At 38.9% G+C, this 22,344-nt stretch overlaps 3 protein-coding genes and 1 long non-coding RNA gene across 7 annotated transcripts; 3 read left to right on the forward strand and 1 right to left on the reverse strand.

The window, feature by feature from the left end:
• Positions 1 to 98: 98 nt before the first annotated feature.
• LOC103975760 (uncharacterized) lies at positions 99 to 8,165 on the forward strand. 4 transcript variants are annotated; one of them, XR_010494162.1, is made up of 5 exons: positions 99 to 465; positions 595 to 709; positions 3,933 to 4,242; positions 4,482 to 4,540; positions 5,447 to 8,165. It is a non-coding gene; the product is annotated as an uncharacterized LOC103975760 (long non-coding RNA). The 4 variants fall into 4 exon arrangements; XR_010494163.1 differs by having other exon boundaries at positions 5,486 to 8,165; XR_010494160.1 differs by having other exon boundaries at positions 3,933 to 4,540.
• A 61-nt stretch (positions 8,166 to 8,226) lies between these two features.
• On the reverse strand, positions 8,227 to 9,715 carry LOC103976297 (ethylene-responsive transcription factor ERF039-like). Its single transcript, XM_009391498.3, has one exon. It carries the CDS (start codon positions 9,527 to 9,529, stop codon positions 8,882 to 8,884), a length of 648 nt encoding a protein of 215 aa, XP_009389773.2. The 5' UTR covers positions 9,530 to 9,715; the 3' UTR covers positions 8,227 to 8,881.
• A 1,335-nt stretch (positions 9,716 to 11,050) lies between these two features.
• Positions 11,051 to 18,482, forward strand: LOC135631806 (putative lipase ROG1). The gene is made up of 10 exons (XM_065139726.1): positions 11,051 to 11,342; positions 12,232 to 12,299; positions 13,710 to 13,780; positions 13,867 to 14,109; positions 16,428 to 16,591; positions 16,701 to 16,756; positions 16,849 to 16,901; positions 16,979 to 17,099; positions 17,913 to 17,998; positions 18,136 to 18,482. Exons 1-10 carry the CDS (start codon positions 11,242 to 11,244, stop codon positions 18,205 to 18,207), a joined length of 1,035 nt encoding a protein of 344 aa, XP_064995798.1. The 5' UTR covers positions 11,051 to 11,241; the 3' UTR covers positions 18,208 to 18,482.
• Positions 18,483 to 18,861: 379 nt separating this feature from the next.
• Positions 18,862 to 21,307, forward strand: LOC103976296 (nuclear intron maturase 2, mitochondrial). The gene has a single exon (XM_018822495.2). The coding sequence runs from the start codon at positions 18,912 to 18,914 to the stop codon at positions 21,108 to 21,110; it is 2,199 nt and encodes a 732-aa protein (XP_018678040.2). The 5' UTR covers positions 18,862 to 18,911; the 3' UTR covers positions 21,111 to 21,307.
• The last annotated feature ends 1,037 nt before the right edge of the window (positions 21,308 to 22,344 follow it).

Genomic DNA, 22,344 nt, shown 5'->3' on the forward strand with positions numbered 1-22,344 from the left:
TTCCTGATAATATAGATGATGGCATATAAAATAATTCCGAACTTTTAAGGATGTATATATAACCCTTTGATTAACCATCAAGAACGAGGTCGGTTACTACTGCATTTCAATGAACGTCTCGCACATTCACGTCGTCTTTTCCGCTTTGGTTCTCCTCTCGGGAGCAGAAGAATGGAATCCGTGGCCTCCCTTACGTTTCCAGATCTCATCTCGATTAGGGTTTTCTTGCTCTCGATCTTAACGTCTGACCTAATGGAACGCGAGTCTAGTCCTTTTTCTTGCCCGTGATTCATCGGAACTTGGTAACTTCTTCGTCTTTCTCCAGATCGTCTTTGTGTTGCTGCTTGTTCAATGATGTCGTACGAACCCGTACGATCGAGGTACGTGAAGCTCACCAAGGACCAGGATGCGCCGTTAGAGGAGATCCGCCCAGGAGAGCTCAATCAACCCGTTCGCGTTCCCCAGGTTAGGGCTCCAATATGGGACTCAGTCTTTGATGTCCTTTTGTTTTGGATCTTCCATATGATCGAAGATGGATTCAAGTTTAGGAAGAAAGGTTTCTACTCTATGTTGATACTTCCTTTTCTCTTTCAGTTGGGGGTCCGCCGGTGTCCCGAGTGCGGGCAACCTTTGCCTGAAAGCTATGAGCCACCTGCTGATGAATCTTGAACTACTGCAATTGGTGGCTGTGCTAAGGATCCTGAGAGCTGTAAGATCTCTTCTTCGTTCATGTGTCTGCATTGAAAAGCCGAAACTGTAATTTGTACTTACATTGGATGCATTTGAAATTCTAGAACGATATTTTTTGTTTATAATTAATTAGTCCCCCCAATGGCTGGGCTGTTCGATGAAATGGTAGGCCTAATTTTATAAGAGTTGACAATTTAAACAAAATGTCTGATGGATGGGATATCGAATGAATCTCCATCATCAATTATTTAACCGTGAGATTGCTTGTGCTCAGCAAAGAATAAAGGATATGAATCTTCCCTAATATGTTGACTGTGGAGGTTGTAGGAAACAGAAAAAAGGATAAGAGAAGTTCTGATGGAATTGTGGAGACCTATAGACAATAAACAGAGCAAGTCTAATGCATGCCAACTTAATCACTGTACGATCTGAGGAAAGTTCAGGCTGCTTGTCGAACTGGCTTTCAGATACATTTATAACTCCAAGATTCAATGGACCATAACTGATAGCACATTAGCATGTCTTCATGAACTTTGAGCTTGCCATAGGTCACTTAGAATAACAGAGAACACAGGAAACATTGAAGACAGAAGAATGGTAGAAGATGGAATAGTTGTATGTGTTATCGTCATGCTTGGTACCCAAACCACTTATAGAAGCCAATACGGCATTACTCTTTCTACAATGTCAAAATAGTTACAAGATTTTAAATGTAAAGAAATAACTGCTCATCTGTAGTAGCAAAATTTGAATATAAACATTTCACACATTGAATTAGGTCCATTTCAAAACCTTAATGTAAATATTTTAAAAACTAAAATACCATAAATAAATTTAAACATTTAGCATAATAGATTCATAATGGTTAAGGATCTCAATTAACTCACTCATTTATCCTTTAACATTGCTCATCTGTGAGTTGGGTGACTAGGATAGGAGTCATGGAAACAACATCTCTTATTGTCGTCATACATACATTGACTCTCCATAGATACCATGCGTTAGGTTCACTATAACAATAACTCATAACCTATAGCCTCTTAACATTCAAATTGGAGAATGAAAATTTAAATAAAGATAAAGGATTTACTTATGCTGTATCCAATAGCTCATGGCCTGTAGTTTTTGTCTCAAGGCATGCAAGTTGTGCCTTTGCCTATGATCGATCCAACTGGGATTGGCATAAGCTGGACAGGATCACTGGGCACATATTTTAAAATAGTCGAATTACCATTGTTATATACCATATATTTAACCTGGATATAATTTTCTTATGTCATCCTGTACCATGGCTTGAAATCCTTGATATAGAATTGAAATGGTAACATAACATGAAAGGTGATGAAAAACTTGATAACAACATCTGCAGATGGAGTTTGGTTTGCATCATTTGTATCTTGTCTTGGTTGTTCTAAAGCAAGATTTATTTTTTACTGGCACACATGTTGTTCACAGCATGATAGCCTCATCAATATTATTCTGATGACACACATCAACAGTATCCAAAAATGTGTATTGCCATTATCTTGGCATGGTATGTAATAATGGATTATATGCCAACTACAACACAGATGGAAACTCAAAGTTACACCGAATTTTATATGCATTCTTGCTATTATCTTTTCAGGGACTCAACCTTTAGATAGCCCATTTTACACATGTTATTAGGATTGTTAGTCTTGAATATAGTCATAAGGGATTCTTAAACTTGCAAAATTTTGGATTTGATGCATTCTTAAGATCGATGAAGACATTATTCATAGAATAAAGACAAAATGATTAAGATGTATAAAAGCATAGGAAATTTTATATAATCCTCCTGGGACTCTTATATAAACGGAAAATTCTATAAATAGTAGAAGGATAATATCATAGTTATGAATTGAAATATTGGGCAATTGGTAAACAATGTGTACAAAGAGTTAGTATACCTGATATGAGGATGTGAAGGTGAATGTATTAAGTTACTAGAAAAGATATAATAAGAATTATTTTAATTTATGAAATAATTAGATATAATCCATTGGAAGATAAATGAGTAACGTTGGTTTAACATGGTTCGAATATGTTTCAAAAGAACTATAGATGTCTTGGTTAGATGATGTGAATTGATTTATTAGTGGTCTGAGAAGAAGTAGAGAGGCCTAAGAAATTTTTATATAAAATCATATGAAGCTATGTGATTGCTAATAGATAGCTAGGGATATTGCTCTACATAGAGCTCAATTATGGGAAATGATTCATGTTCCCCAAATTTTTGGGACATTATGGTTTGTAGTTGTTGCCACGGATGCATATTTGTTGGTTATGTTGATCTAAGTAAACTTATGTGTTTGTTTCACTTTTAAGTATACTTATGAACTCAGTTAATGCTTGATCAATTAGTATTATTTTACACAGGCAAATAATCTCTCAGGTATGACCTCATCACTGTTTACAATGTTCCTAGAGTGTCCTTAATCTTCAGAAGACATTATTTAAGCAAAATGGGAGATGCCCCCCCGAGAATTACATGTATCCAGCAAAATATTTATGTCCTCCATTTGAAAGTGCCAGCTTCATTAGGCATGCATGTGAATTTCTCCAGGAGTAGATGTAAGAAGGTCCATTAAAATATTCTCTTGTAGAGATTTATTTTCTTTGAGAATAAATCCTGCAGAAGTGTTATCATTACTCTTTTGTCATTGCTTGCCAGATCTGGATCTCAGCGAGATATGTTTATCCTAGATGATTTTTACCTAATTCAACCACAATAGTAGCATTTTTCTGACTGTACAAAGTTTAGTTATTCTCTGATCCGTAGTCCTTAAGACATTTATGGTCAATGTATCATCAAGGAATGAAGGTAAGTGATGGTTCATATACTTTAAAGATGTAACTAGCTATTATCAGTAAGAGAAGCCAAGGCTGATGCCTTTCTGCTGTCATATGTATTATGCCTATGTTATATCCCATGTTTTATCATTAAAAAGTGCCACATCATTTTTTATTCTGTTGTGATTAAACAGTTTCTTGAATATCCCATATGAAACAAATCTTAACATGTGCAAAAGGTCCATAAATTATAAAAAATGGGGCCATCCTTTGTGTCTTTCATTATGTCTGTGCTATTGGGCATTTTTTATTGCCAGAATGCTGCTTTTTTGTATGTTGTACTTCCACTTAGTTATGTCCCTTCTCTGTTTGTCTCTAGCTTTGACTGTGTGATATTTGATTATTTTAGTGTATTATTATCATTGCAGAACTCTCCATGTCAACCTTGTATGGTCCATTGCTGCATGCATTGGTGTGCCATCTGTCAGGAGCATTGAGAAATGAAAGGTCAGTTATCCGGTGATCTTGTGCAGATTACAGTTGTCAATCCACCGGCGGTGCAAGAAATAAGCAACCATAGTTCGAGCCTACATGCTGAATTGGAGATGAAAGCATTTTGGTTCATCTGATTTCCAGCACACATCGAGAACGTCTAGCAGAAGAAAGAAGGCTGAAAGATCAATTCTTTTATGTTTTTTTTTTTAACAAACGTTAATGACATCTCAAGGAAAATTGCTGGTATTTTTACCATCCGACTAGTTTACTTTTTTTTCTTTGCATTACTATTTTGATGCTTCTAGCTGATTTAGGGGATAATTTCATGGTTTCCTGTCCTTTAACCATGTGGCCACCATTTATAAAACGTGGCAACTTTACAGACTACTTCTGATCTGTCTCTCTGATTTGGCTGTTAGAACTACATGATTCTGCATTCTTCAATTTTAATTGAGTATGAGAGGATGCTGGTTTTTTTCTAGGACAACAAGGTGCTCAGATCTAGGCATTTTCTGTAAATGAAGATTCGATGCTTGTTCAGGTATGGAAGTACTTCTACCGCTCGTTCTGTATTTATAGGCTCTTTTATGGTCGTCAATGTTACATAGCTTGTGATTCCTTTTCTGATATCATTTTTTTAGATAGTATTAGTACTAATTTTTCCCCTGTCTTTCCTGGTCCAGTCGTGGTTCGTTTTTGTTCGATAATGTTAACTTCTGGTGGAAAAGATATTAAATTCTCACTACTGATTCTATTAGGTACAGAACAAAATATACAGATTCTTACCTTTTAAAGTATCATAGTAAACATTTATTTGACAGCTGAGATTTGGCAGAACATGGTTTTCTCTCTTCTTAGTCATTTGAGTTCCATCTGAAATGAACCGATGAACAGTGGATAGCAGATTTATAAATTATCTCCAGGTCAAGATTGTGACATTTTAACAAACCCAATGCTTCCAGATGCTGCTGTGTCGGTAAGGTTGGGGTGGGGTGCCTCCCGGGGATTTGTCGTGTGCAAAGTAATAGTAGCTCCCTGTAAACATACATGCTTCTGCTTCTGTGTTTTGATCTCGTCCACATACTAATCTGAATGGAGAACTATGTGATGATGGTGAATGACACTGTGAACCTGTAAAGCACTATGAAATCAGTGTAGTAGTTGGGACTTCGTTTTGCAGATACTATTGATGGAATCATAAAGTAGGTTGGAATCACGGGGTTAAAATGCATAAATTTTAAGTTGAAGTCAATGTAAATTCACATTCTCCTGACAAAATATTGTTACGTGTGTTCATTTTCATTTATGGTATTCTTTCTTTTTATTCAGACCTATCATCATGTTTTCTATTTGATTTTTTCATCATTCATAGTTTTAAGCTGTTTTGATATCAATTATTGTAATAGGATGATTTAATTATATATATTTACATTTATTTTTTCATTAGATAAAGAGAGTCTGATGGATTTGCTTCGTCGAACTTTAGTGCGCGGTTGCTGCAATCAAGTGATGGTACCAACTCATAGAGCCCGAGACGTCGGGAGCATATTAACTTCAACCATGGCGGGCGACGTCCTTTCACGGCCATAAACCATCTCCTTGGATTCGCCACGTTTTCCTTGCACGCCCACGAGACGAAATCTCGGCTCCCTCCCCTCTTGACTGTGAGTATTCTCTTTTTGATTGATATAACAGCCTTTCACATCAACGTCATGCTCACCTTATCACCAACTTCGCTCTACTTTTGTTGCTCACAATACTTGAGATAGACTGCTGCAAACCCTTGTTCGCGATACTTACTTTTCTTGCTTTTCGTTGGAGTAATATATAGATTATAAGGAATCCTTTTAGCGTCAGGAGGATCGCAAGCTGACAAGATCTGTAGGGTTTGGATTTTCGCGAAACATGCACCGTAGATTCTTCGATAGCCTTGTAAAGCATATTCGATAGATTTTATACCACGTTTTTTTTTTTTTTTTATATATGATATCGTTTCTCACAATGTAATATGATAAACTGCTTCATCTTTTAGTATATGATAAAAATGATAGAAGATAAGAATAATTATTGAATAAATTTTATTGAAGTAACTTTAGCTTGAATACGAATCTTGGATCGATGCAAAGAATGATTTATGAGCCAAGGCTTCGTGAGTAGGGCAAGAGCGGATCGTTGCTGTTGTTGTTGTTGTTGCAGCTGCGACAGCGACGACTGTAGTAAAGGAGAAAGCTACAGTAATAGAAAAAGCTATAGCAATGCTGTAGCAGAGGAATAAGCTGCAGTAGAAGAGGAAGTTGCAACGATGTTATAGCAGAGGAGGAAGCTACAACAGAGGTGCAGCAGAGGAGAAAGCTGCAATAGAGGTACAACAGAGGAGGAAGCTGCAAAAGAGGAGGAAGCTGCAACGATGCCATAATAGAGAAGAAGGCTACAACAAAGGAGGAAAGGTGGGGCAGTGCTAGTGAGCGTAGCACTAGAGACGCCACAGCGGAAGGGAACGGACGTTGGTGCAGAGTGGAAGTGGAGAAGACAGTTGTCGTTCATCGAGAAGGAAAGATTTATCGCACCGATGGCCTGACGACGGAAAAACAATAGTAGAAAGCTTTTTCTTTTGTCACCGGAGGTGGAGAAGCAACAGATAAGTCGACATCGAGAAGAGAGCTTGCTTTAGGCAAGTGGCTCTGATACCATGATAAAAATGATAGAAAATAAGAATAATTATTGAAGAAGCTTTATTGAATTAACTTTAGCTTGAATACATTAACATGTCCCTCTCAATCTTATCTTACCTTCACCCTTTGATACGAATTATTAGTTCTAAATGTTTAAGTTCAACCTATCAACTAATTCGACTTTCCCCTTATGATTCAAATATAGTCTAAAATTAAAATCTTTTCAGGTATAGTGCTTCTGTCATCCTCGTAAGGCTCAAATATTATTCGCACTTGATGTTCAGCACAGAATTAGTTGATTTACTGTGATAACTAGTTCTTTAGCTTGATAAATCTAAACAACTAGCTCAAAACATTTAATCCAAATTAATGATAGTAGAATCATTAATTTAATATGATGAAAATGAATCATTAGCCAAAATATATAGGTGTTAATACATGAAAGTCAAGATTGCAATGCATCATCTCTATTGAAACATTCTCTCAGTTAGCATACTATTATACCGTTGGCAGGACTTAAGTTTGAGTTCGAATAAGAATTTAATATAATACAAATTTCAATGCATAAAACCTTATATAATTTGATGTCTTGTTAAAAAATAAGTTATAATAAAAATATTCTGAAAATGTTATTGCAGCCTCAGTCAATTTGAGATTAAGTTCTGATAAGGGTACTCCAAAAGTTCATCCACATGTATCCAAACTGTAGTGAACCCTGTGGAGCTTGTGCATGAAGTTTATCTTTGATCACCACCATGCGTGTTTACTTTCTTTTATCTTATTTATTTTTCTTTTGTGTTTGTCTTCCTTCTCTCACTCACCTCTTTTGTTTTCCCACCTGTCTTCTTGTTTACAAAAGAAAAGGTATTTATTTCATCATCAATAAGCATAGTATCCACTTTGCAGCAGGACAGTGGGATGGAATTTTCCCTGTAAGTTTAATGTCAGAGCAGTTCATTGTCATCTTTTGAAACATGATGTACACATGGATTGCATATGTTGAGATTACACAGTGCAAAAAATGTTGACTATTGTGTACTTTGGAATCCCTTCCAAGAAGAGAATCTGGGATGCCTCCTCCTTTCATGTCCCCATGATTGATGGAGGAGAGAAGTGGTAAGACAGCCTAGCTTCAGTAATACCCATGCATTCTCCTCGTGAAACAACGAGGGACCTTATCTTTGCTTGTGCTGACCTTTGGCCCAGCTTCCAATGAGGACCATCCTTAGTTCTTTAATCAAGCAGAAAATGATGCATCTTTGGTCTCCTTAGCTGCTCTTGGATTCATTCTGGAGGCTGGGACACTGTCCCTAGTACCATTCTGATGACACCAGTGTGACATTTTACTGTAATTACTCCCTCATCTCTGATGGTATATCTAAAGGAAGCAAACTAAAGAAGTAGTAGAGTGCTCTTTGGATCTGATCAACCATTTCCCTTGTTTGCAGTATCCAACTAACTGCTTGTGTTTGAGTTATGACCTAGGTTACTGAACAGGAGTTTTTATACGAACTCTCTTTGTACCCACAAATGTCTCTCTGAGCATGGTCTGCCCATACGTTAACGTAGATGATTCATCTCTGTCTCTCTGTCTCTCTTTCTCTCTCGATATATCTATCTATCTCTATCTGTCTACATTTCTTTTTGGATGCTACTTGGTCGATTGTCTGAATGCTAATAAAATTGTGAATGTAGATTTACTCAGCTTGCATGTACCGACATTACATCGACCTCCAACCACACGTCACTGTCAGCATATAACAGATACATGGCTGGTTGATAGAACTGAGTTAAAGATGGAGAATGATCTCCATGACTGTCAGAGACGAGAAAAATAGTGTTTTTGCCACTAGGTAAAGCAAGACACAGGTCTTCCTTGTCATCCCACCAAATGACATCGTAATCATCATGTAGGGCCGGCGTACCGATTCCTCAACAGAAAGGGAGACCAAATCATGGATAGCGATGTACTCAATTATTTCCATGCCGAGTTCTTGATCCAAAGAGAAGCAAATCTTTCCATGTGCAGCAAAGAAACAGGGGTAGTAAAATCCACCTACGTGGATTCCATTTCGTATCTCAAACATCAGAATTCGATGCCTACATCACACTCGCTTGTATTGTTCTTATTGAGCTGTGTTTGAGATGTCCATTGAGACCCTTAATGGAACAACCGAAGGCTAGGTCTTCAGTATAACTCGAGAAGTGAGCTATTCCCACGAGAATGGCTCCTCGAACTTTAGCTCGAAGCCATCCTCCGCTATCGAAGCCTCCCATGACGAGAAGTAGCAGAAGTCTTCTCTCAGATCGAGCAAGAGATCAGGCAGGTCGAAGAGCGCGCCGTCGTCGTCGTCGCTGGGCGTCGGCGTAGCAGCAGGCGAATGCGACGATAAGGTCTCGGTCTTCGAGCTGTGGTCGCCGGCCGCGGTGGCGGCTGCCAGCGCCGCCGCCGCTTGGATGTCCTTGGGCGTTGACGACGCCGGGCGCGGCAGCTGGGAAGCCAGTTCGGGGAAGTTGAGGTACGCAGACCGCCCCTTGATGGCCAGCGCCGCCACGTCGTGCGCCCGGGCGGCCATCTCAGCGGTGGGGAACGTTCCGAGCCAGATCCTCGAGTTCTTCTTCGGCTCACGGATCTCCGACACCCATTTACCCCAGGCACGCATCCGAACGCCACGGTAAGATGAGTGCTTGCCGCCGCTGCCTTGCTCCTTCTTCTCCTTGCCACCAATTGCCTCAGCTTCTCTCTTGATGGTGGAGGAAAAGCCGGTGGACGACGAAGAGCAGCAGCGAGAGGAGGAGGAGAAGGAAGAAGAAGAAGAAGAAGCAGAGCAGGGATTATTAGCTCCTGCGGCTTTCATGATGAAGATGAGAAGCGGGAAGTGAAGGCACGGAGACGGTGGTAACGTGATGGGGTTTTATGCACGATCAGTGCTGTACTGGCCACAGATCGATGAATTCGACGGGAAGGTCCCATGCACAAAAGCATGCATTTGTGATGTCACTCAATCGAAGCTGATTGATTAGTTTGTATTCTACATATAACTACTGGGTTCTAAATTATGGTAGAATATTGTGGTGATCAAATCTATAATTTCTCTATTCATTATCTACCTATTAATGTCATTCTACCTAAACATAAACCCCAGATTACACAAGTATGACTGAACAAACCACTTTGTTTACTTGCATGTAAATCCGCTAAGCCATTATCCTTATGTGCACATGATTTTTTGCATTGTCTATAGTGCTTTTTGTTAGCTTAAATCATTGGTGGCACATCACATTGGAGTGGTTGAGAGTATGGCTCCTGTTAGAGAGGAAGAATATTATCAATTTTGTCTGAACTGTATTTAGAGAAAAATGCATCAAACTCACTTGATAAATATTGAGAGTTCTAAAAATAATTTTTGTCTAAAATAGTACTCTGTTAATAGTATGACAAATCTACTTGGTAAATATTGAGGGTACATAAATTTTCATACATGAAACATTAGTAATGGTGGTGACATACCAAACTCGTTTAAAAAAAAAAAATAAAGATTTAAAATCTTATTTGATTTATTTTCAAGACTTCAACTAGCTTAACTAGTAAAATTTTGGGATTAAAACTTGTTTTCATAACTGACCATTTAAAATAATAATAATGATTAACAATTTACTAAAAAATATTTTAATTCACAAATCATTTCATAAAAAATAAATACCAAGAATTTGGGTTCCAAGAATAAAATAGTTGTTTTGTCTTAAAACACCTAACACTTTGTTAATTTTTAAGTAATTAATTATTAATAATAATAAATAGAAGAATAACTAAATCTTTATAGAAATATACAGAACATAGTTTACTCTTTTATTCCTACCAAGGATATATATATATATATATATATATATATATATATATATATATATATATATATATATACTGATTTATTTATCACTATGTTCCTTAGGATAAAGAACATATGTTTACTTCTCCCAATCACAAACACCGGTATAGAGTGGGCTCCTTTGCTTGCGCGGCTTGATGGGATAATCGACGCCGTCCACATCCGAATCGGTAACGGAGACGATCATGATGGGCGGCTCTGATTATATTACAGGCGAGGCAAGAACCGTTACGACGATACCATCACCATCGTGTCGCACGTTACGACGTCATAACGGGGACGAGCCACCGAGACCCGACGTCAAACGGAAATTTCGCCGTTATAACGTCCGTAACGCCATACCTACCGCGAGTTCTCTGGTCGTATACGCCGGGCGGACCCTTTCGGTAAGCGCACCGACGATATCTTAAACCGCACGCGGACGATGCAATAAATACTGTTTCTGTCTCTCTAATTTCCCCCTTTTTTTTTTCCAATTATCTAATATTTATATTTATTCGATCCTTGGACCTCGTCCGCTGCACTGTCCCCCAACGACTTTGCCTCTTGCGGACTCTGCTCGATCCATTCCCCCTTCTCCCTCTCTCTCTCTCTCTCTCTCTCTCTCTCTGTCTTATTTTTATCGGAGGGTTTTGATTTGATCGTGATCGATCTTGGTATGGTCGCGTGAGAGAAGCGGAGCGATGGGCGACGTCGGAGGCGGGACCGACGTCTGGAACTCATCCGGCCCCGATGCGGCGTCCGCGGATCACTTGGTGGTGATGGTCCACGGCATCCTCGGGAGGTGGGTGGTTTTATCTTGATTCCGGCTGTTCTCGTCTTGCTGTTTGTTCTTGGGACCGTCTCTCAGCTGCGTTTCTATTCGGATTTCGAGTGAAATTGAATCGATCGAACGGGAATTGTGGTTTCTTTTGGATAATGGCACGCGTTTGAGAATCGAGCTGGCGTTTAGCCTTAAGCTTTTTATGCACACGTATATCGAATTCATACTGCACATTGTTTCTTTGCCTCTTTCAGAATTTTGGACAGGGAATCAAGGTTGGAATTTTTTTTTTGTCATGATTTTTTCTTTCGGCTAAATTGTTTTGAATTCTTTTTTTGAAACTTTTGTCGAGTTCTTGTGTGCTAAGAAGCGTCATCCATTTGGCGGGTGTCCTCGTTCGAATTACGTGCAGGTGTTGTCCTAATTGATGAATGATCAAGGAATACACGTAAGTTAAGAAACAAAGTGATTGAAATTTAGGAATATGACTCCTTTAGCTTGATACGGTAGAAATTGAGGGAAGGGGGTTTTCAAGATGCTAATTTTAGGGCTTTTGAACTCATGTCTCCTATATATAGTCTTTCTCCTTCTTTGTGCAAGTTATAATCTTCTTCCAGTGCAAAATGATGCCTTATTAGAGTTCATAAATGTTTTCTTATATAATTCTGAAGATAAACCACAAATAAAAATAACTTGATTCCTCTGTGATGACTCTTGTTCAAGGAATGTTACTTGCAACCATGTCTTATCAGATTTGTTTAGTTAACGTGATGATCAGTTCGTTTCCAACTAAAATATCTGTTACATTTGTAGTCATCATTGGCTGGAATAATATAAGTGGTGGTTTTTGGTCTGCTTTACTACATGTTCTGTTCTGTCTTAAGCAAAGCTTTTCAATTATGGGTTGCAGCACTGCTGACTGGAAGTTTGCGGCTGACCAGTTTGTTAAGATGCTTCCAGATAAAGTGATAGTTCATTGTAAGTGTTTTTTTCGTCAACTTCTTTTTCTTAATGATGCTTATCTATTATCTGGTGATAGTAAATCTATTTTTCCTCTCATCCTCTCAAAATCATAGTTTCAGTGACATGAGGAAAAAGTGTTGTCCTACTTCTTTCAGAAAAAAATGATATCATCAACATCAAATGATTGGAAAATTTTTGGTAATATTAGATCCTTATAGCCTGACAAGAAAAAGTCAAAAAGTATTTCCTGGCCATTGTGATTGATCCTGCCTGACTTAGTATGGTTCTGCATAAATGAACAGTAAGTCAGGCAGAGTCATGCCTGACTTAGTCTTCAATATGATGAGAAGACTTCCTCAGGCCCAATATATTTGACTAGATTGCCAGCTTTAAATAACCTGAAATAACCAATGGGTTTGATTCCAAGAACCAACCTGACTTTGATGCCCTAAAACGTGAAAAACTTGTTTAATGCTCTTCTCTTCTCATAGATGAGTACATATTTGTAGACTATAATCATTTTAACCTACTGAATGGACTATCATATCTATTGGCATTTTTGTTTTATTAGGAACATTTTCCAACTATAAAATTCTAGCTAGTCTATTTATCCTTTCAAGAATTCTTTCCTAAAACTCTGGTCCTTAGGTAAAACTTCTCTTTCACTCTTTTTTGTTTTTCAAAAAAACTTCTCTTCACTCTTAAATCACTAAAGGTGGACAGAAAATATGGGTTTTGATCATTCTCTGTTGTCAAGATTTTTTGGTTTATATCTCATCCTCTAGTGGTAGTTGCCATATAATAGCCTTCAAACCTGATTTTTATCTTGCAACGTAACACATTAAAAATCTTAGTTGTCTCACCATTAGATCTATTGTTGATGTATTGCTGCTTCAAATATACCTTGTCCTTAGTGTTGCTATATCCGTTGCTTTTGTTGACGATTATTCACTTTTACATGAAAGTGTTGTAAAGCTTTGATTTTGCTAACTCAAAGATTCAATAAAAAACATGAATATTGTCTGTTGGACAATCAAGAAGGTCATCATAAGAAATTTTGGGGTTCTATATTATACTTAGAGAATGGAAAATTTGGCATGGTTGCTAACTCAAAGATTCAATGCCAACATGAATGTTGTCTGTTGGACAGTCAATAAGTTTATCAGAAGAAATTTTGTATTCTATATTATATTGAGAGTGGAGAATTTGGCACGGCTTTGGTGACACTCACCATGTTTTATGTTTCTAGAATTCCATATTTGTCTTTCTTGTTCTTTGACGTCCACTCTGGTGTATGTTGGATTAGCTGACCAAACAATATGGTTTCTTATTTTTTTTTTATGCTGTACACATGCATTAAACTCTGATGAAGTTTTCATTGTTGTGTTATCATCCAGGCTATTTACATGCTTGTTTTTCCTGTAGGTAGTCAAAGAAACATGTACAAACTAACATTAGATGGTGTTGATGTTATGGGTGAGAGACTAGCGGAAGAGGTTAGTTTCTCTCTTACATAACATGAACATTGATTTCTAAAGTTCTTGTTCATTGTATAGTCTTTTGACACAACCTACTTCACAAGGTAACTGAAGTAATCAACAAAAGGCCAAATCTTCGAAAGATTTCGTTTATTGCACACTCAGTTGGAGGATTAGTAGCAAGATATGCAATTGGAAGACTATACAAATCTCCTAAATGGAAATCTCTGGACAACCCTCTGTGTACTGTCTGTGATGACAATCAAACAGGCAGTATCTGTGGTTTGCTAGCAATGAATTTCATCACAGTAGCGACACCTCATCTTGGTTCTAGGGGAAACAAACAGGTATCCTTTCATATCTTTTACCTAGTTTATGCAAGTCTTATTCATATGCTTGTAAATATTTAGCTGGATGGAAATTGTAATCGAATTTAAATCAAATGCTCTGTTGCAAGATAGGGCAAGGGCAGGAGATAATACTAACTTGGCCGATTGAAGTTAAATGTGGCTTGGCAACAGGTTAGACAAAAGACCATGAGGGTCCCAATAATGGTGGGTCAGTCAGGAGGAAATTGCTTAAGAATGATAATCTACTTGAGCTTAATAAATAGTATTACCTAGATTATCTGGACCGCATTATGGATTGTGTCAGATTTGTATTTACATATTGGACATGTATTGGTGACTTATCAAATACAACATCAACAACAAGTTGTAATGTCCCAACATTATGATCCAATAGAATGTGATTTGCAGTGATGGTGTGTCCACCCACAACCAAAAAATAGGTCATATTTTTCTATTAAAAGATGAATAATAGGGCAATCATATATATGAAAAGATACCAATTTTTGTTTAGGAAAACTCAACTAATATTAGAGCCTGTTCTCTGTAATCTAGATCCTTATATTGTTAAGCAAGGGATGAATGATGATCGAGAGGAGTATAGAATTTATTCTTGATATTCATCACATACCAATATACATATCGAAAATTCATTTTATGGTTTGACAAATTCAATAGTTAGCTGACAATTTGCTTTTAGAACCTGGAGCAAGCATTATTATTTGATGACCTACCAAATGCAGCTCTTAAAAGCCATGACAAACTAACCTTCAACTTCAGAAGACCCAATTGTTTAGCTTAGTTCTAGATTGATAATTGGCAAGGTAAACAAATGGAGCAAGGGCAACTTTGTGGGGCATTCTGTGTTGTCTTCTATTTATGTTTGCTTGATTCAGATAAATTTTTTTAACCATAAAAAAAAGAGAATATGTGCCGTTAGGATCACAGTACAAAGGTTTATCCTCAATTCTTGTTGAACAGTTAAGGATTAAGTAGGAGTTTCTTTCAAGCAGTCACAGCACTCAACTCTTGGATGTCTTGGATTTCTAGAGTGAGAATCTCTATCATCTAATTGAGCATATTGCAGAATGAATATGAATTACAGAGAGATTAGGAAATTTTATAAGTCATCAGACTCATATTTTTTTGTCATCATCTAAATTAGATTGTTGCTACTATGTTCAGAAAATATATTATCAAACATCCAGGTACCACATTTCAGCAATGTGTCCTGTCAAAGTTTTACTGTTAAATGTGCACGCATGGAATAAACATCTAAAAAAATAAAGATATTTTCTCTAAACTGGAATGGGTTATTTAAGTAAAAAATCTCCACTTTACATCAGGTTTTGTAAGTCTCACACACTAGTATTGGTAAAAATATTCTCTCTGCCCATATGTCAAATAATGTACATGTGTATTGGTCTACCAATTATTCGTGTGTTGATGATAGTTATATGGGTGTTGACAAGAGACTTAAGGGTGTTCTTCGAGTGATTATGTCCATGTGTTGCTGATTTCTCTTTAAAATCACAAGCATTAGAGGTTTTGGAGATGTTTCAATGAAAATCAGAGGGAATCAAGTCCTTTACAGAATTAAATCGCATCAGGTATTTTCTTACATGCAGGACTTGATCATTTTGGGATGCAATTCTCCTTTCAGTATACCCATTTTGATTGATCTAAATCCACAACTTTTACCTTTATTTGGATTACCCCCCCTTTTTCCTCACAAATTTAGTTTATACTTGGCCTCAAAACTTCCATTCTCTAATATTCTGGAACTTATGACTTTTTGGTGAACTTCTAATCAAGGTTTGCAATACCGCTTGGTAGGATTCATTACGAGCGGTAAATACTGGTCTGACAACTTATTGGTACATAGACTAGAGTGCCACATCCAATACAAGGTGATGTAGGTCTTGTACTGGACAGTTTTTTTTTACAGTTCTTTTTTAGACTTTTTTTTTCTGAGACTTAGTATGTACCAGCATACTGACACTCGGTAGATCGGTATGGACCAGTATATTTGCTTCTAACATTGTCTAGCATCACTCATAGTAGGTAATTCGTTATCTCCACCTTTAGGTGGCTTTATGTTGTAATGTCAATGTGTTTTCTCTGTTGAGTGAGAGTTGTCCTGTAAATCATCTCAATGACATGATGCGTAATGTTAGTCTGAGTAAAGGTTAAAGGTTGTTCCATATGTTAAACTTATTATTTATCAGAAATTGTGTTTCATGGCTGTCATCATACATATGATACTATGCTTTATTGTATTACTGCATTCTAGTTTTTCACATGGGGATCATTCACAGGTTCCATTTCTTTTTGGTGTCACTGCTATTGAAAAACTTGCTTCTTGTGTCATACACTGGATATTTAGAAGAACCGGCAAGCATCTTTTTCTAACCGATGATGACAAAGGAATGCCTCCATTGCTGCAACGGATGGTGGATGATTGCGATGATCTTCATTTTATGTATTTTCCATCTTTGCTTTGTTTTTTTGCTTTGGTTGGGTTCATCAAATATGAGATGATATTTCTGGGTAGCATGATCACGTTACAAAATGAAAAACCATGAATCCAGGTCTGCCCTGCAAGCATTTAAACGCCGAGTGGCTTATTCCAATGTTGACTATGATCGTATCCTTTTGCTGACTTCTGGTCATTTCCATTCCTGTAGTTTTTGAGACATCTAATTAGCTGTCTAGTTGTTTTCCAACATAAATGACAAGACATCGTTGGATGGAGGACATCATCAATCAGACGTAAGTCTGATCTGCCTGAGGTAAATTGTTTTGTTTCCAATAGCTCTGCGGGTATCAGTAAGTCCATATGTGTGTTTCATGTATCTGTTTTCTCCAGTGGGAAGATTCTTTGAACGAGAGATACCCACATATTGTATACGAAGAATACTCAGCAGGAAGCAGAAATGATAAGTGCGTTACTGATTCGCTTACGAATGGTGACTGTGATATGATAGAAGGTAAACATCATTCTTTCCTGTAGTTTTAGGGTAAATTGAATAAATTGCATATGTGAAGCTTTTTTTTTTGTGCCTTAAAGTCTTTCACTCCTGAAAAGTTTGTTCATTCTTCTTGACTTGCTATTTTTACCATGTTCTTCTATTTGGTGTTTCGACTCCCTGGTGAACCCATTAATTATTTCGATATGTATTATTACAAAGATTCTCTTCAATCTCTATTTCATTTATTTTTCTTGTATGTATAAATGGTGCTTTGTGTAGAAACTGTAGTATGAAAAAACTTTACAGACAAGAGATTGTTATTGGATACAGTTATGCAAAGACAGTTCAGTAAATGCACAATTGTATTGTAATGTTGAAATCTAATGTCTATTAGATGTGTAATGTACTGATAGAACCATACCGTGTATGTGAAGTAATGATGGTTAACTGACAGTATGACCCTAAAAAAAAGGTGGCTGAAGAGTATTGCAGCTAAGTTGCCGACACTAACAGATCAGATAAAAGCACTCTCATACCAGTGAAATACAAGTGCATACCTCATACAAGTCATTGGCAAACAATTATCATCATCTTCTTGTGTGGTGAAGACCAATAGTGTTTTCCAGGATTGGTAAGTTGCCATTTTAGGACAATGATACGAACCATCATGCAGGCAACGCACACCCTCATTCAATAGTTGCTATGAGACTTCTGCATAACACATGCATAAATTGCTTATGTTCAGTTTAAACTTAAAGCAAAAAAATTGTTTCTGGTTGTATTGACAAGAGAAACTGCAGTCATTAGAACACCTAGATGTTTGTTTTGCAGAAATGCTAGTAATGGGCCTCACACGCTTATCTTGGGAAAGAGTGGATGTCAGCATCCAGAGGTTCGGGGCACACAGTGTCATTCAGGTCCTTACCTCCAACCACTTCTGCTAGCATTTCTCACACTCATGCTTCTGGTTCGTCCCCTTTTATTGTGAGCATTCTTTGGCAACAGTAGTTAATCTTATCAGTGTTGTTTTCTTTGCTTGTTGGTTATCGGACAGGTTAAGGATCCCTTGGAGCATTCAGAAGGCGCAGATGTTATACAACATATGATTGATCACTTTCTCACTTGAGAGAGCTAATGATATATAGAGATGGAACTGTACCTATATTGCCAGGAACTACTCAAATCATCAGGAAACTGTTATAGAGTACATGAGTACTCAATGCCATAGGGCAACACAAGATGCAAATCTAGTTAAGTCAGCAGCCTCACAGTCTACTTGAATTAGATCCTCAGATTCTCAAATATTTTTTTTTACTTTCATCAGTGGCAAATGTATTATATTGCATGAAAACATAAGTTGCAACATCATATAATAGTAATTCTATCTACCCTTATTTTTCTTTTTCTACTGTGCCATTTATATGATCATATCAGCTCAGGTGGATGTTACCATGGTTTAATCATTCCGCCATAACTTGGGTTGGCTCGCTCTTGTGTAACCTCTCATCTTTTATTGTTAGGAGATTTAGTTTTCGATTTAAACTCATCGTCTAAGTGGATTGTAGTAAATACTAATAGCTTGACATTATAAATGTAAATTAAAATAACTCAAATTCAGTTAAAAGATATCAATTTGTTTTTAGATACTAAAAAATAGCCGATCTGTTGAACAGAAATAAGTCTCGTCTTCAACTCGCATAAATAAACAATTTTAAAAAAGAAAATAAATAAATAAATAAAAACCAGATTTGTCTCCTCCTTTAAACCCATGAAGGGTTTGCAGATGGCCTGATTCCATCTTCCGGTTAGGGTTCCACCCGCTTATCTTCGATGTACCGCCACCTCTCCCTCCCCTTCCTCCGTCGCCACCGCCGCTTCCTCTCCTACGCTGCCTCCGCATTGCCCCGAGTCCCTCCTTATTCCCCTCGCCCGCCGCCGCCGCCGCCGCAGGTGCATCCCGCTCTCCTTCCCGGCCATCGCAGCCGCCACCCCACGGACCCGCTCTCGACGGCCTACGACGACCCTTCCTCCCTCCTACGCGACGACCCCATTTCCATCTGCTCCGCTCTATGGGTCGACAGCTTCCGCGACCCCTCCGCCACTGCCTCCAGCCTCACCCCCCTCCTTCGCCGCCTCGAGCTCTGGGTCCTCGCGTACCAGAAGGCATATGCCGACGAAACCGGCTCCTACCTCCCCAAGTCCTCCGTCCCCAGCTCCGCCCTCCACTCGCTCCTCGCCCTCCGCAACGCCGTCCTCGATGGCCGCTTCCGCTGGGGCGTCCGCCTGGACGTCCTCCTTCGCTCCCCACGCGACACCACCGACCCCGCCACCCTCTCCAAGCGCAAGCTCCGCGCCCTCCTCACCTCTGCCCAGCCGCCGCCTTTCCAGGACCGCGTGGTCCAGGAAGTCCTCCTCATGATCCTTGAGCCCATTTTTGAAGCCCGCTTTTCACAGAAGTCTTTCGCCTTCCGCCCCGGCCGCAACGCCCACACCGTCATCCGGACCATCCGGAGGAGCTTCGCCGGCTACTTGTGGTACATAAAAGGCGACCTCAGCACCATTCTTGATGGCCTTCCGACTGGATTGATCATCAACGGGTTGATCCGGGATGTTAGGGACAAGAAAGTCGTCGACTTGATCAAATCTGCCCTTACCACCCCTGTGATCACTGGTCGCCCCGTGGACAAGGAGGCTGCTAAGAAGAAGAAAACGAAGAGGAAGTATCAGAAAAAGAGGGTCTTGGCCGAAGATGAGCCAAAGCCTGATCCATACTGGCTTCAGACCTTCTTTGGCTTTGCACCGGAGGAGGCTGAGAAGCAGCCAAATTGGGGGCATTGCGGGGCCTTAAGCCCTTTGCTCGCCAATGTGTGTCTCGATGAACTTGACAAATGGATGGAGGGGAAGATTAAGGAGTTCTATCGGCCATCAAAGTCCGACGCAATATGGACTGGGGATGATGTTGAGCAGGGGAACACCTCATGGCCAGAGTTTGTTCCAACAAGTGGGCCTGACAAGACCAGAAAGATGGACTATGTTCGGTATGGTGGTCATTTCTTAATTGGTGTTAGAGGTCCGCGTGCAGATGCTGCAGTGCTAAGGAAACAGCTAATTGAATTCTGTGACCAAAGGTACCAGCTCAAGCTTGACAATGAGAGTCTCCCAATCGAGCACATCACCAAGGGGATCATGTTTCTGGATCATGTACTTTGCCGCAGGGTGGTATACCCTACGCTAAGGTATACAGCGACTGGGGGGAAAATCATCAGTGAGAAAGGTGTAGGTACACTTCTGTCAGTCACAGCAAGTCTAAAACAATGCATCAAACAGTTCAGGAAGCTGGAGTTCCTTAAAGGAGATCGGGATCCTGATCCACAGCCTTGTTTCAGAATGTTTCATGCAACACAGGCACACACCAATGCCCAGATGAATAAGTTCTTGCAAACTATGGCAGAGTGGTACCGATACGCTGATAACCGCAAGAAGGTCGTGAACTTTTGTTCTTATATCGTTAGGGGATCACTGGCCAAGCTGTATGCTGCGAAGTACAAGCTTCGGTCTAGGGCAAAGGTCTACAAGATTGGGTCAAGGAATCTTAGCCGTCCGTTGAAGGATAAAAAAGGGCAGTCACCTGAGTATCAAAACCTTCTGAGGATGGGTCTTCTGGACTCGATTGATGGTCTTCATTATACCCGGATGTCTCTGGTTCCTGAAGCAGACTATACCCCATTTCCAAGTGGGTGGAGGCCAGATCATGAGAAATTTCTTTTGGAATACATAAGACTGTTGGATCCCAAAACCCTAGAGGAGCAGCGATGTTGCCTTAGGGAAGAGGGGCTTATAACACCACAAGATTATGTTTCCTTACTAGTCTGGAACTACAAAAAGAACACCCTTATGTTGGCCCCTCTAGGGGAGAGTAATTTATTTAAAGTTAAAGAAGAGCTTCCGGGATCAGTCAGTAATGAAACTAAGGATGGGATGGGTGATGACGAAGCGAGCGTAGATGCTTTGCAGGCTGCACATATGTGAGATATTAAGTGCCACCATTAGAGTTGCTTCATGTTTTTATACTGTTTAATATGCAAGAACTGAAAGAAGTATGAAAACAGTTCTTTGTATGACCAGGTTAGAAAGGGTAAATTGAAATGTATTTTTCACTAAATTGTTTGAGAAGATTATTATTATTTCCAGGAAACGAAAAAGAAAGTATATGCATCTTGGAGTCAGGCTACTTGGTTACTCTAAGGAAGACAAAATTTCATGTCCATATTATGCTTTTGACAGGTCAAGGGTTGTTAACTGCTGTCAATCACCTCTAACCATTGCTGAATCCTTCAGATTGCCTATCTAAGAAAAGTTCGGCTGCAGATGTTTTATCTGGGTTAAGCACAGAGGAAAACCATTCATTAGTATTTTGTTCTGTCACTTCTTTCTTGACATGCATTTGTGCTTCAAATTGGTAAGTTTAAATTTATTATTCAAACATTGTGAAAAAAGAAATCTTAGTGATTGTTGTTACTTGATGTTATGGTGCTTATATTATCATTGAACCTTTATTATGTTTATATTCTATAAAGTGTACTGTCACTACCGACATACTAATAGGCATAACTACTGATGCATTGAAGTGGTCCGTTTTAGTGGATATGAGAAAACCATTCGAAGGTAGAAGTCAATGTTTTTCTTCGGTTGCAAGCATCAATCTTACTCTTTATGAGTTACCCACTACAACTTATGTACCTGGTAAGATATGCTTGTCTTTTAAGCCTAGAATCATAATATGATTTCAGTAAATGAGCAGAGATCTGCCCCAAAATCAGCTGATCCCAGCCAATGTTATCCAATTATGACTTGGAAGGTTGCTATCCGACAGGTCATCCCTGACAAAAATCAGATTCCAGTTAAGTGTTGAAAACAGAAAAAAAGAGAAAGGAAGAGATAGGGAAGTGGAGGAAGGAGGTGGACCAGATTGATTTGAGAAAATAGGAGACTAGATCTGATTCCAGGCGAGGAACATGGGAGCGGAGGAGGGTAGATCTGTACTGTCAGTCTTTTTCCGATCACTGTTCTCTGGTCTGCGGAGGTGGAGGGCAAATCTAATTACACGAGCATTGTTCGCCAATAGTCGGAATCCAGATTCACCCTAAGAGCTTTGTTTGTCGGTTGTCTTTAGATCTATCAGCTGTTTTCTTTTTCTTATGGAAGTGTGTAGGTGTAATCGGGAAGTGACCACTGTCAGCACTTTTCACTTTTTGCCAATTCA

The sequence above is a fragment of the Musa acuminata genome, chromosome BXJ3-2, assembly GCF_036884655.1.
Source record: "Musa acuminata AAA Group cultivar baxijiao chromosome BXJ3-2, Cavendish_Baxijiao_AAA, whole genome shotgun sequence".
Taxonomy (NCBI): domain Eukaryota; kingdom Viridiplantae; phylum Streptophyta; class Magnoliopsida; order Zingiberales; family Musaceae; genus Musa; species Musa acuminata.

Excerpts from the sequence above, each read along its gene's own strand:
- LOC135631806 (XM_065139726.1), top strand. The coding sequence starts at position 11,242 with ATGGGCGACGTCGGAGGCGGGACCGACGTCTGGAACTCATCCGGCCCC. Across the intron at positions 12,300-13,709 it reads AGATAAAGTGATAGTTCATT|GTAGTCAAAGAAACATGTAC; the intron begins GTAAGTGTTTTT and ends TTTTTCCTGTAG. Across the intron at positions 16,592-16,700 it reads TGCGATGATCTTCATTTTAT|GTCTGCCCTGCAAGCATTTA; the intron begins GTATTTTCCATC and ends CCATGAATCCAG.
- LOC103976297 (XM_009391498.3), bottom strand. The coding sequence starts at position 9,529 with ATGAAAGCCGCAGGAGCTAATAATCCCTGCTCTGCTTCTTCTTCTTCT.
- LOC103976296 (XM_018822495.2), top strand. The coding sequence starts at position 18,912 with ATGTACCGCCACCTCTCCCTCCCCTTCCTCCGTCGCCACCGCCGCTTC.